Genomic DNA, 14833 nt, shown 5'->3' on the forward strand with positions numbered 1-14833 from the left:
TCAATGATGCTGCAGAATACAACTGATAACTTCCTTTCAGAAAAGAGTATTCCTTGTGATCATCAACCACGGGAGAAGAAATACAGAATACACATGAGTTTCATGCCATTTGGGTAATACAGATTTCCCCACTCACTGCCTGGATGTGGCAATGACTAAGCTGAGTAAGATAAATCTTACCAGCAAAAATTAACAGCACCATTCCATAGGCCTGGAATAAACTGGAACACTCACAGCCCCTAAGATCAGTAGTCATACCGGCCAAAGTGGCTGTTCTATCAAAAGGAAGGTCCCCAAGATTGTTAACTTAAATTAAAACAAATTTCAGTCACTGGTCTCACTTGTACAACTACAGTCAATGCTCTGCAAACCCCTCCCCAGCCCTAATCCTATCTCTCACAAATATTTGGAAACAAAACTTGGTCGAAACAAAGACTGTCCAGGGACACTCGAGGATCCTCTCCTCTGAGTACACAGCACTTGCCAGGTCGCTCTCTTACAGGCAAAACAGCATTCTATTTCATAGCAGGCTTCATCACCAAGAATCCAACCTGCCAAGGATCTGAGCCTTAAAGCCTTCAAGGGTTTATTTAAATAAAGGATTAATTTTTCACATGTTTTCTGTCCATGAGGATGGGGTGCTATCCAGGTGTTCAACCCTCCCCAGTATCATGATGTCCGCCTGTGATGCGTGGGGACTGCAATCAGCTCTCAGTACACAACAGATACCAGAGGTTAAAAAAAAATTAAAAAGAACCTAAAAAACGTTTTGTTGGACTCCGTTGCCCAGGCTGCCAGGGGAATGCTCCTACTTGATCTGGGGGGCTTCCATAACAAACAACTCAAGTTTCCAGAGTGTCAGTAACACCCAGAACAGATCAGTCCGAAGCAGCACTTTCACTCCTAAAGGTCTTCTGCACCTCACGACAGTTCGTAGGCATGGAGCCCCAATCCAATGAACCCCCATTTGGAGGGAAGGCTGAGATAAGGCTTGGGCCCCTGAAGTCCTGTCACGCTCTCACCCTCCCCCCCAGGTCAGTGGGAAGGCAGACTTGGCAACGGAAGCTAGCATCATAAAATGGTGCAGTAATAGAAGTAACTGGACCAGGAAGAGGAGGCGTCTGCCCCGATGATGTCATAGCCGTTGGCAGCGACTGGGGAGTGGGACTGGTCATGCAGCCGTGTGTCAGGAGTAATGATTGTAGAGCGGGGGGGCATGAAGGGTGCCATTCTGGAAACAATGCTGGCGGGAGGCCATGTACTCTGCATAACTGATTGTCACCTTCTCACTGCGGTACCTGCGGGAACAGGCGGAAAAACAACGTCAGACTGCACAACGTGGAGGGACTCGACGCAGAACACTCATCCCAGGCTCCCCTTCAGCCAGTGATGACCAAGAGGAACCCACTGGCATGAATAACCTATGTGAGCTTGAATTAGCTCCAGTGTCCTGAAAGGTGAGTCCTAATCAAGGTGATGATAATTAAAGGGATGCCTGAAGTAGCACACAGGAAATAAATGATCGGTTTGTATTCTTTTTTATCCACAAATTGCATGAAAAGTTTGCTGGAAGAAGATTCAACTACAGTGATTAAATAATCAGCATTTCAACATTGTTTACTTTTGTGGTTATCTCCACATTTGAAAAGGTAGTGAAAGAAATGGAGAGGTGGGTAAAGAGAGGTTTATTATAGCACATAAATGACTTAGTCCATGTTGTACAATCAGAATTCACAAAATGTGAAGTTCCTTTGCAGAGACTGGAGTTTTCCAAGTTCTTCTAAAGCACGCTAAACAACAGCCAGCTACAAAGTGGTTGTGAGTTGCACTAAGACCACATTACGTGAGATTTTAATGAAAACCTTCATCCTGTCACCTCCTGTTAAAGAAAACCCTGCACACTCACCTCGTTTCTCTAGAGGTCAAGAACGACCTGATAAATTAGTGTTTCTATACAAAACCAGACAGTCCCAATTTTTACTAACATAAAGGGGGCAGAAACCAATAGGACAGCTGGGGGTATCGTAAAGTAAACAAATTCTGAAAACCGGCCAAATTTGAGTGTGGTTTGGTTTTAAGACAGGTGTCACCTATGAATAGCCACAGCATTCACAGATGAGCACATTGAGAAAAAAGGAAGTTCATTGAAAAGATACCAAAAAAATCAACCTTTTCAACTCTCAAAGATTCTGCTTCTGATCTTTCACATACATAGTAATATTAAAACCAGTGACACCTAGAAAAATGCCAACTTTGATCCTGCATGGACTAAACACATTGTGCTTAATTCCATGTGCATTATATGCCTAACACATGGCATTTGTGATTTGGTCTTTCACACTACATCTCCTCTGGAAGAGGCATAAAGACTTACATCAACCACAAATATTTTAAATCACCCCTAAAACACTATAAAGTAAAATTAAAATACAACAAATACATTTGCTTACCTGGTAAGTTTAATTGTTTTCCTAAAATCATTGGTAATGGGAGCCTTAAAGCCACCTTTCCTGAGTAAGGAGTCTATGGTCTGGATCTGATCCCAGTCTATTGAAAAATAGAAGCAAGGCAAGTTTTTCAATATAAAAAATATTTCAAAACCACAAGAGATGCATTAAAAGGACTGTAGAAAAACAAACAACTAAACAGGAAACTGTGAGCTTTAGAAATCCTAGTGTTGAACTGGACTAATGCATGCACACTATCTGCACATGCCTACCCCTTCAAACTCATATTGGAGCTGGTCTATGAAAAAGCAATTCCATTTTCCATTCCATGTCTTATAAAGGTCTGTGCCTTGCTACTGTTGCAGGACACCAAATTTTTTCATCATCTGCCACTTAGCTCCCTTGAAAATAAGATAATACTAATCTCTTTACATAGACAAATTGGGATTGATGCTCTAGTGATAGCACAGTGCACTGCTATGTGAGAGATCAGAGTTAAAATTCCTACCTTAGTCTTTTGCCCCAGAGCCAGGAGGATGCGACCACTCCACTCTGCTAGGTGGAGGAAAGGAGGAGGCAATATTTTGAGCAGTTACCATGGTGACCACTACTCTATTTGAGTGGGAAGTGTGCTCCAGAGGGGCTGTGTTTCTAGCCCTCCTCTGGAGGATGCTACTTTAGCAAGAATGAGGAGGAAAGTGAATCTCCTGTTGGTGCTGTGCAGCGTGCAGTTATCCTAGTTGGTGGGAGAAACATAGAAGAGGAAAGATGCAATGCTGAATGAGGCTGGAAGATCCATACTTTGAGGTCCTCTATTTCTTCAGCCCTAAACCATTCTGGCACTAAAATACAGCTGTGCAAAGATATGGGATGAGAGACAGGCCAGATGAAAACCCAGCAGCAACTGTATCAGGTGTCAGTTGTCAAGATTAAGCCTGGTGGGTCCATGGCACCACTATGAGGACAGCATTGTATTCCAAGCCCCAAATCAATAGATTTTTACCCAATTCTGTGACACAGCATGTTGACATGTTTGGCTGCCATCTCAAACCCACCTTGTTCCTTAGCAACCTCAGGTAAATACGTGGCTGTGCGTTTGACACCTTTCTCATTGATGAACTCTATTCTGATCCCATGGATTCCAACCTACAGATGGAAATGAACAGCCAGATAAGAGGTGTTTGCTAGCACTGAGCCCGTGACTGAGTTGTCATTCCCACAACGCTGTGCATCTCTCTCTCCCTCTGGACAGTTTGGCTTTTGCCAGGATAAGGTCATTCTCTTCCCCACTCTCTGCTCTTGCCTGGCAGGTCTCACAAGAAGCTCTCAGCCACCCTTCCCAGACAAGCCTCACCAGTGGCCCTGCCACTTCTCCTGAGCCAAGTCTTGTCAATTTTGCATCTCTTGTGCCACGCAAGAGATATAAAATCTCTGCACGCAAGAATGATGCCTAAAATTACCTGACTATATATATATATATTCTCTTGAATGAAATACACTTCAATGTACAAGGTCCTAAAAACCATTCATACCTTCGGTCTTAACTACTTTTTATTTCCAGTTCCTATCCACACCATCAAAATACTTCCCAGGTTTTTATACAATTATTTACATCCATTTCCTATTGGGCCAAGTCCATTAACCACTTTCATGTTTCTTTAATTCCCATTCAGATCCCCCCCAACCAAAAGCATATTGCTAGGCCATCCTCTTCCTTCCTTCCTTTTAGTTCTCCAGCCCTATTTCTTCTATTCCCAGTCTCTTCTATCCCCATACATCCCTGTAATGAAGGAGATACATCACCATGTACTAACCCGAACCCGAACGGAACGAGAGAGTGATGCAGAGTTCCAAATGCACCTGTTCTCACCTCCCAGTCCAGGTAGTCACTGGCATCCTCAAAGTTAGTGAGGAGGGAGACAGAGCAGAAGAGTTTGGGCAGCTCCTCGCGGGTCAGGGGGGGAAATCGGCTGTCCTTAAGTGCACTAAAGGGAGGAGAAGATACATCACCCAATACAAGCACCAAAATAAAGTGTCAGATGCTCAATTATTCCCCTTTTGATTATGCCTGCATGAAACACGCTTCTCTGCTACTGCAGAGAAAGTGATTTGCATCTCTCCCTAATCTAATGAACTGTAATACAGTGGCAAGCTTCCTGATGCTGTCCAATGCCTTATACAGGCAGAGAGAAATTACGTGCTACAGATGTCAAAACTGATAGTATGCAAGACAGATTTGACAGTAGCCTTAAAATGCCAACTGCAACTCACCTTTTGCAAAGATGTTCCACTACATCCTGATACATCACCTCACTGTAACTCTCATACACTCAGGTTTATTTCATTATGAAGCATATTACATTGAACTATGTTGATCCAACATCCTAACCTTGAATCCTTACAGATCTTCAGTGAACGAACTAATTTCATATTTATTTCGTTTTTGACAGTTACCTGGTTAATGTATATTCCCTGAGTCCTGAGTGAAGATTCATGGCTGAAAAGGTCCCAATGCAGCCACGAAGCCGCTTGTCTCGCCCCGTCTTCCACGTCACAAAGAGTGGACTGAAAAGGCAGAAAAAGAAAGAAACCCTCCAGACTCTACAGATATTTGGTTACTAAGGGGAGACAGTCAAGGTATGAAAGAGCCCCATGCCTTTGCTTTCTCTCCCTCCAGTAAACCCCAGCAGGCAGGCTTGCTCATCTGCTATCTAGCAAGAACAAAACTTCATGCCCACAACCCCCACATGCAAGTCCCACCACTTCCCTCAACCTTTTCAGCACATGCCCTCCTCTCCAGCAGTACTCTGGAAGTCCTCCATGGACACCTTCCTGGCCAGACTCTGTGCTGTCTTCTAATGACTGAAATGGTTATTTAATCCCACTGATTACCTGTCAGTATTGGCCCACTTTGTAGCATCCACTAGTTTCCAGCATAGGTAATATAGAAATTAATATAGATGATGCAAGTTAGTTCTTTATAAACTTCTATAAATCAGATTTGGAGTAAAAGCTTTTCTTTTTGCTTTTTAAGGAATGAAAAGAAAACCAGATTTTTTTTTCTCGCTGTTACTTCCATAAGGATCTGACTTCTGAGTCCATCCCTAAGGCTCAAGCAGTTTATGTCCACATCTTTTGTTTACCTTACATTTGAATTGTATTTACACATATTTTATCCTCTTGAACACATATCTAAAACACTATTGTTCCTACTCAAACATCACCTGGATTTCCACTTTCCTGTCTACCATCACAAATTTACAGGCACAACAGTAGATTCTCAAACTCAGCAGGCTCATTTCAAGCTATTAAACTACAACTCCTGATTTGGCCTTAAAAAATAACAAGTTCAGAACAATAGAGATCTATGAAGAGATAAACAGGTAAAGAGGACTGTGAACATTAAATACAAAGAAATTAACTTTTACTGAAGTGAGTGAAATTGCAAAGAGCTGTAGAGAGAAGCACTACAAGGACAGTGGTGTTTGCAGCTCTACAAGAATGTCCAAACATCTGCAAAATTCTGTAAGGCAACTGATAATGCGGACCTAATTATAAAAACAGGATGAGTGACTCTGTGACTTGTTCAGAGTACTGAATGCAAGACATCAGTCTGTGGATTTCTACTGAACTTTAAGTAATATGATAGCTTATGATTTTCTGAGATTAAAAAAACATTGACAGGAGTTTTGAACCATCAAGACTGATTTGACAACATAGCTCAGACACTTACTTTCCTCAAACTCTTGAAGCTCCTGTAAGCAATTCACCTCTGCAGCAAACCTTACAAAAATACTAAGATGTTATGTTCAGACAACAAAATCAGCATGGAGTGTGGATGATTTCTCAAACACAGCAAAAGAACTTCTTATGTCTGAGTAGTGAGAACATCATTTAAACTGTAGTAATAAATCAATGCCCAGGGATGTTCCTCAGAGCAACAATGGAACTAAATCCATCACAGCATAAAATAATCACTCAGGATCTGTTACCAACTGTGACCAATGGCAAAAGTACTGCCCAAAAGAGCAATTAGCCCTTGAGTGATAATTGTGAAGGACTTTGCCCACAGAGGAAGTGGAAACACCCTTCCACACCCAACAACAAGCTCCTGGTTGGCTTGACCATGACAGGGGGATTTACTGTTCTAGTTTTCCAGTAACACTTCAAGGCACTTAAAGGATATAATTTTTCTACATTTTAATCTATCTATCCTATGTTGAAAGAGCAAACAGAAAAAAAGTATAAGAAAATACATTAGAAAACTTTAAAAAAAAGATACTAAACTTACACAGGAGATCTCTGAGAAACACTACTGTCTCAAGTTCAGTGGAAATTTACCTTAATCTAATAAAATTTTTGAAAGTACTTGCTCAGTCCATGTGACACTCGACCCAAAGAGAAAAGGCAAGGGAGAACATAAAAACCATCACTCACAGAATACAAATCTAAGTAAATTCCCCTTCAATTCAAATTGCAGGTTCACATTTTCAATTTACCTCTTTCCCCTTCCAAAGGGAAAAAAATCCCACAACACATCTTTCCACTGAGCTGCAGCACAGCATTATGCATCTATAATAGAAGAGGTATTATCAGAGGGGAGAGGATAATTGCATTCAGAAGGTTGTATATTTTAAAATACCTTAAAGCACATTTAAAACAGTTTTTCATTGTGGTCAGAACAACTGAGGTATAAAAAAAGATATGATTCTCTACACATAGATAAAATTTCACTATTTTCACTGCAGAGGAGATGATGTTTCTGTCTCTGAAGAATAAATGCACTCAGCAAATTGCAGGTGCAGCTGACAATAAGGCCATTGTTCCAGAGCCCCTCCTTGAAAAGTGTTATTTCCCAGATGTACTGAGAAAAGTCACAACAATCTTTTGTCCATGCTCACCCAAGAGCATTTACTGGTACTTCACAGCCATACCCTCAGGAGATTATGTCAACTGTTTCTTCCCCAGCCACAACATCCCACTTTATATATATTTGATGAGGGTTTTTAGGCTGAGATGAACTAAAACTAACAGCAACTAAAAATTAGCTTCATCAATTGCAATTACAAAGGGAATTTTAAGGTAGAAAAATACGGTTTGTTTGAATCAGGGTTTAGCTTGTACTAGGGAAAAACCTGTTATAGAACAGATCTTACAATGCAAGTATCTGCAATATCAAGTATTTGTCTTGTATGGCAGCTAGAAACTTCCATGGTATAGTTTTAGCACCAGCTTCTAATACTTATTATTAAAAATCAAACTGAAGTACAAAAGTGGAAAAAGTAACCAATCAACTACTTGCATAGGTTCCAAACAGTAACTACTTGCATAGTAAACTACTTGAATAGTAACTACTTGAATAGTAAAGGGGATATTTCCTTCCTTTGCCAAGTTAATTCAGACATAACTACAAGGCTTGCAATGCCACCATCTCTCCATTGATCTGTGACCATCACTGCTAACATTGGAATAAGGGAATTCTACTTCACAGGTGTCTACCAGCTCCATAATTCCCATCAAGAGTGTTGTCCATGTGCACATCCCCTCGGGCTGCTGACTGAAATTCATGGGGTTTTCAATCCATAACCCTGTAACTTGCATGTTATTACACAGTTTATGCCGAATCCTGAGCTCCACACCTGCTTTTAGCTTTACTTTAAAGTTCAGCACCAGTTTAAAAAGCAGTCTAAGAACAGGCCATGCCTCTTTCTATTCAATCAACAAACTCGTCTCCGTCTGTCCTGAGAGATTTCTGGTATAAACCTTTGTTTTGTCCAAAGATCTCTTATATTGACACTAATTATGTCACAAAAGGCCACAATGCAAATTATTTCTGTATTTTCACTTTGCTTACTCTTGTATTTGATAACATTTGGCTTGAAGTTCATTACAAGACTGTCTCAAGTGGGGCAGTTCTTTGTGTGCTGCTCTCCAAGACAGCAAACCCTGTGCTTTTCCCTGGGGTACATCCATTTCCTGGGAGCAACAGAATAAATGCTCAAACACAAGAATATCCAGGTAAGCATTTGCTGACAGGGAAAGAGAAGGGAAGGGCTGGTTATGCTTTGTTGGTGTGCTGATCTAAAAGATTTGTAATCACGAGCACTGAAATAACCAGTGAACAATTTTTAACTTTTCAAATCTGGGCATACAATTCAACCAGCTGCTATTCCCCAAAGGACATCCTTTTTGATACTAGTCAACAGAAAAAGCAACAAAATCCAGCCAGAAATCTCCTCTGACACCAAAAGAATGCAGCTCTATAAAACCATCCCTCTTACCGGCTTAACAGAACCACAGCAAATAACCCTTTGCACTCCAAGTGACAAAACAACAAGCAGACTGACACCAAATGTTCCAAAGGGAGCCCACTCAGTGTAGGTATGAATACCAGAAATGTTTCAGCCTCGGGGGGTCCCTGGAACTCTTTGATATGCTAGTCCAGAGCATTTCTCTGTCCATTTGTATTTACAGTATTAAACAGCTTACTCTGCGGCAGCATTCAGAACATGTATCCGTAATCCAGCAGGAATAATAACTGCATGGAAGCACAACCTACATCCACCCTGACAGCAGAAAGGTGGGCTGAATACACAGAAACAAAGTCCTTGACCTGTTTAAGCCATTGTTCCTTACATCAATTTAAAATTCATTAGCTTAAATTAAGGATGTCAGCAACTTTTTATTTTATCTGTTGTTCTGGAGGAGGCCCCGGAGGAGTGTCAGAAGGTCCATCTGTCACTGATCTTTCCCATAAAATTCTTTTAACAAACATTTTAACAACATTAACATTTCCACACCTAAGCAGTCAACCTTCAGATAAACATTAGCTAAATCTCACCAAAGTGAAACAGCTTCGTAAATCCTTCTCCTCACTTCTGCTCATACACATTTCCTTTCCTCCTAACCTTGGTATCGTCCTTGAAAGTTAACTCTCTTGGCAGTGCTGGCTTCATGGTAGGACTCAAAGGTTTTTCCAACCTAAATGATTCTAGGATTTCTCCCCACATTGCCCAGCTAGCACAATCTCCCTGACACATCTTCTCTAACTGGTAATTTTTAGATTCCCCTCCCTGCTAAACCCATTCACTTGGACAGCTGAAAACTTCTTTGAGTGTCCTTGTTCAACCCTCACCAGCCCAGCATTTGTTTCAGGATGAACTGGAAACTTGCTTCAACTTCAACTTCCTACTTTATTCCTTTTCCATTTGCTTTGCAGAAGGAAATCTCTTCCCTCCTTTAAGCCAGTGTTTCACATTAGAAACTGGAGCTTTTTCAAGTTAATGACGTTGTTTAACTGTTTTTTAGTACAATTTTGTAGGTGGCACTACTCAGTTAATTTTTAAATCTACTTACAAAGAAGGGGACAAACTTTACCAGAACATTACCATGAAGTGGGCTTGCACTGCTCCACAAAGAGCACAGTGCCTCATGGAACACGCCAGACCTTGAGCTGAAGAAGCACCACACCTCTTCACACTTGGCCTAGCTCTTTCTGTAGAGCTAAGCATTTTCTCTCTCAAAGGACACTCTTTAAAGCTCACTCACCTCCACCAACAAACAGCACTTTTGTGCACTTACAGTGCATCCTTTTGCTCCCAGCAGACAAAGTAGGGAGCAGAGTGCCCCTCTTTCTCCCTGCACACCACTCTTCCCAGTCCCCATAGGAAACCCTTCGCCCTTCCCCAACCACACCACAGCTCTGGAAGCTGTTTCCCAGCTTTGCTCCCACATAAGGCTGTACTCACTAGGGGTCATTGGTAAATCGAGGAAGCCGTGGCTGAGGGAACCCGTAGAGATGACAGTAGAGTACATCAAAGCAGTAGCAGCACATCTCTGCTGTCACCACCAGGTTCTTGGTGCTGTTGGCAGTTCCATTGGGCCGAGTAAGTGGGCTCAGAGCTCCTGAAGTGGGATTCATTCGAGTAATTGGGGAATTTCCTGGGCCCAAAGTCAAGTCAGATACGTTCTCCCTTCCATTATTCCCATCTGTATGCTGGTGGTTCTGAAGAGGACCTGAACTGGAGCTTGGTGCAGTTGTGGTCTGATTGCCATGACTGTGCGTTCCACTCCCAGACAATTTGGGCTTCTTCACCCCACAACAGCCAGCTGCCAGCTTGGGCTCAAGTGGAGGAACACAGCGTCTTTTTCCCATCCTGCTTCAAAACTCGCTGCCTGGAGCACTGCAGAACCCTGGCATGGAGGGGTGGGGAGGGGGGGAAGAGCATTACACAAGGAGTTACAGGTGAAAAACCAACAGCTGCTTCCTTGCTTCTGCTGCAAACAGAGGAGGAAAACCCTCCAAAGCACGTGACCAAATACAGCACTAAAGGCAGCTCAGCAGAATGGCTGTTTTCACACATAGATTGGAAAGAGTATGGACACAACATGCATGCAATCACACTTTCCAAGGTATTGAACACTTTAATAGGTGGCTCATCACAAAAAAACATCACCAGACTTCCCATAAAAGGAACAAAACTGTGGGAAAACATAAGGAAAAAACACTTGGGACTACAGATATACCCTATGCACAACTTTTCCTGCTCACTCATTCCTCCTCAGTCAATGCCTGCACCAGTGGCAAAAAAGTGCATTTCCCTTCCCCGTTCCTGAGAGAAGAGTGACAGCAGCCCAAAGTGACACCTTTGGGGCTGGACTCCCAGGGGTCCAGGTTGCCCTTGATTTAGCACTGGTAACATCAAAGAGGAGCTAAAACCACTGAAACCACCATTTTCTAAACGACAGACTATTTTCCAGACCACAGACTGGAATCTGCATTTACTTTCTGGGACTGGGTGAATGAATACAGCTCCCAAATAAACATGCAGGGGGTTACAGGCAAGATGTGCATGACAGGAAGAGCTGGAGCCAGCACAGTCTGAACAAAGAAAAGTGATAATAGCAGGAAACAGGCATGGTATAAAAACCTCAACAACCAGAAGAGTGTTTTGCCTGCAAAGACGAGAATATTAGCTCATGCAGCACAAGAAGGGGTGGAACAAACACAGGGAGGAAAGGCTGTGCAGACAGAGATGAACAAACATGATAGGCACGGATTACAGGTCAGTGGCAGAAGCTTAAACACCAACATCACCGTGAGATCTGAAGACACCGGGGGAGAGAAAACCAGTCTGTCAAATGGGGCTCAAAGCACGGGTACGTGAGTCACAGAGAACACCACGGGGGATTGAAGTCACACTCAGCTCTCAGGAGCACCAGGGAACTACTGTGACCACCAGAGCAGCCCTCCAACACTCCCAAGCTGGGAGCACAAACGCGGTGCTGGGGGGTGAGGGATGACACGCACTGAAACTCGGGTTGTGACAACTCCCTCCCTCCTCTGCACGTGCAAAGACAGCAAACTTTGTTCATGAAGTTTCACCGGTCACAGCAGGAGTCACAGGACTCTGAACTGAACCAGAATTGATGTAAAGGGTGTTGAGAGGGCACCTCGCATGCCCGCAGTGCTTGCTCTGCTTAGGAATCCTCACCTCAAGGTTTTAGAAAGACCATAAGGAGGAATTTACAAGACTTAAGGAAAAGGATAATTTTTTTCTTTGATCTCTACTTTTGCAATAATAATAAAATTTTTAAAAAACAAAAAGAAACCAAACCAGGTAAAAGAAAAGCATAACTTTGACAAAGCGACCATGTAAATTCTTCACTGCCTATTAAAAGTAACCTGCTCTGGCTCTTTGAGGGTGCTGAGCCTTATGAGCCTTCCCCAGTTACCACTGACGGCTCAGCCGCATTGGGGAAGATAAATCATTATTTATTTATCTGGAAGCACAACACTTGATTCAAGATCGGAGACGTGGCAGGGGCAGGGGGGGAGCTTCCCTCTCTTCTCCCCTCCTCTGCAGCAGGGGCCTAACAAAGGCGGCCGCTCGGCTCCAGCCCCGCTTCCCGGGAGCGCCCCGCGGGCGAGCGGGCGGGGGGCACACCGGGGCACCGCGGCGGCGGGACGAGCCCCGGGCTCTCGCACACAAACTTTGCGGGGTGTTCGGGGAGGGTCCCGCAGCCCCGCCGGGTCCTGCCCGGGGACCCCCCCGTGCCCCGGCCCGACCCCCCCGAGCAGCACCGGGGCCGCCAGGGGGCGCCGCGGAGCGGGACCCCCCTGCGGCCTCCCCCAGCCCGGGGCGGGCGGACGGCGGGGCCCCCTCCACCCGTGCCTCCCTCACACCCCCGGGGGGGGTCACCCACCTCCTGCACCCGTCCCGGCTACTCCTCCGCCTCAGCCCCGCCGCCGCCGCTGCTGCCCCGCAGCCTTCTGCCGCCTCATGGGGCCATGGGCCTGGGCGAGGCTCCCCGGAGAAGCGGGCCCGGCGGGCGGGGGAGCGGGCAGGGCCCGCCGCGGCCGGGGCTTCCCGGGGCGGCCGGAGGACCGGAGCGAGGCCGCGGGCAGGTCCGCCGCTATCCCGGCAGCCTCCTCCTCCTCCTCCTCCTCCTCCTCGCGGCCGTGAGGTAATGAGGGACGGACACGCATAGTCCGCCAGCCTCCCGGCGGCGCCAACACAGCCAAGGCCCCGGGGCGGGCGCTCTGCCCCACGCAGAAACCATAGAGACGCGCGCTTCCGCGCCCTCCCCGTCACGTGAGCACCGCACGTGCGGAAACAAACAGTTCCGGGGACGGGGACACCGCGCTGCCATTGGCCAGCGGGGCAATGACGGCATGAGGGGGAGGGGCGCGAGGCGGGGAGCGTCCATTGCGCGGCTCGAAGCGGGGGAGTCTTTCCTCCCCCCTCGGTGCCTGGAGCGTGGGTGCGGCCCGGCGCGCTGAGGGCGGTCGGTGTGAGGGCAGAGCGGGGCTGCGGCCGGAGCTCCGGCCGCCGGGACGGCTTTAGTTATAGCCGCGTGTAACGGATTTACGGCAGGAGCCAAGGTAGCACAACGGCACCGACGCAGAAATTACTCTTTTAGTATTTCCAACTGCCAACGGGGCACCCCAATCCTTCCGCCTCCGCCCTTCTTAACGGCGCCATAAAAACCAAAGCAGAGTAGTTACTTCTTCAAGGTTATAGGGAGAGCTTGTAGAAATAGAAGCTTTGCGTTCCACGCTGAGAGAATTGTCTGGCAGCGGGCGGTTTGGAGTCACTCGGTGGAGGGGACGAGGGCTCTTGTGGCCGTACTTAAGGGATGAGAGAGAGCGAGAAAACCACAGCGCTCATTCCCGGTTCCCTTCCGACAACACCCGTGAAACTCCTGGGCAAAATGAAGAGCAAACTTGGCATAGCTCAGAGTACCCACACTGCACATCAAACCCCAAGAGATAAACTGGCTGAACCCTTGCAAGACTGCAAAATGGAATTTATGCCATTTCTGATTGAGGCTTAAGCAATAAATAAGAGGCATAAAAACGTGAGCTGGAGAAATCTGGTTGAATGTCAGTGGATCTTACTGTCTCCTATAGAAAAGAATCACAGAATGGCTTGGTAGGAAAGGACCTTCAAACGTGTTTTGTTCCACACCCTTGCCATGGGGGAGCAACCTTCTACAGTTTGCTCCTGGCCTTCAGCATTACATAATCTACGTGGTTTGCACAGCACAAGAGCAGCTCTGTAATTATTGCCTTTCTAAGGTTATGGAACAACACCATCCTTTTAAGTCTAGATGGCAGCCCTAAATAGCAACTTATGAAAACTAAGATTACAAAGAATCGGGTGAGAATACCCAGAACAGATCAAGAGGGAGTTCCTAACTTCTGCAGCGTTTAAAATAATCCTTCCCTCCTCTCTTCTTCCCCTCACATACCTCACTCTGCTGGTAATGCCTTGGATTGCACAAACCCCTTTGCCAAGATATGAAGCAGTTCCCAACCCTACAAAAGTCCACTTCATAATCATCAGAGCTTCTTGTAGGGTCCTTAGGAACCTGGGAGTGTTGGTGCTGTGTTTTATTACCCTGACAACATCAAACAAATACTTGACCAGTTGTGCAGGTTCTTCTGTTCCTGAAGCACAAGAAATGTGAGGTGATAGCAGCAGTTTAATTCCCACCTTTTCTGGTCTCACCTCTGCTTTTAATTTCAACACACACAACTACTGTAACTTTCCTAATATCGAAGTTACAATATCATTATATTAGGATTGTATCTTACGATGGAAGTGGTTTCATTTGAACAAGCAAAATCAAGCTAATATGAAAGACTACCATCCAAAGCTGAAATAAACTTGGTTTGCATGTGTTAAAAACACAGAAACAGTGTGAATATGGACATTCTACTTCTCCAACTATAAAAAATCAGGAAGTAAGAATTAAATACAGTATTTTAAATCTAAGTTCAGGAAGAACTCAATTCTGAATAAAGGCAAAATTACAGCACTCTAAGTGGAGGAGCAAAAGAATATATTCTCAACAGCTCATGATACTGAAGTTTCCTCCTG

General features: G+C 44.9%; 1 protein-coding gene across 1 annotated transcript; it reads right to left on the reverse strand.

Moving 5' to 3' along the window:
- Positions 1–563: 563 nt before the first annotated feature.
- On the reverse strand, positions 564–12890 carry AMMECR1L (AMMECR1 like). Its single transcript, XM_053951405.1, has 7 exons — positions 12654–12890; positions 10196–10640; positions 4902–5012; positions 4318–4432; positions 3503–3593; positions 2451–2547; positions 564–1298 (listed from the first exon to the last, which is right to left on the reverse strand). Exons 2-7 carry the CDS (start codon positions 10600–10602, stop codon positions 1187–1189), a joined length of 933 nt encoding a protein of 310 aa, XP_053807380.1. The 5' UTR covers positions 10603–10640; positions 12654–12890; the 3' UTR covers positions 564–1186.
- Positions 12891–14833: the final 1943 nt, after the last annotated feature.

Source organism: Vidua chalybeata, chromosome 10, assembly GCF_026979565.1.
Source record: "Vidua chalybeata isolate OUT-0048 chromosome 10, bVidCha1 merged haplotype, whole genome shotgun sequence".
Classification (NCBI taxonomy): domain Eukaryota; kingdom Metazoa; phylum Chordata; class Aves; order Passeriformes; family Viduidae; genus Vidua; species Vidua chalybeata.

Excerpts from the sequence above, each read along its gene's own strand:
- AMMECR1L (XM_053951405.1), bottom strand. The coding sequence starts at position 10,602 with ATGGGAAAAAGACGCTGTGTTCCTCCACTTGAGCCCAAGCTGGCAGCT. Across the intron at positions 5,013-10,195 it reads CGATTTACCAATGACCCCTA|TCCACTCTTTGTGACGTGGA; the intron begins GTGAGTACAGCC and ends CTGCCTTTTCAG. Across the intron at positions 2,548-3,502 it reads TGAGGTTGCTAAGGAACAAG|ACTGGGATCAGATCCAGACC; the intron begins GTGGGTTTGAGA and ends ATTTTTCAATAG.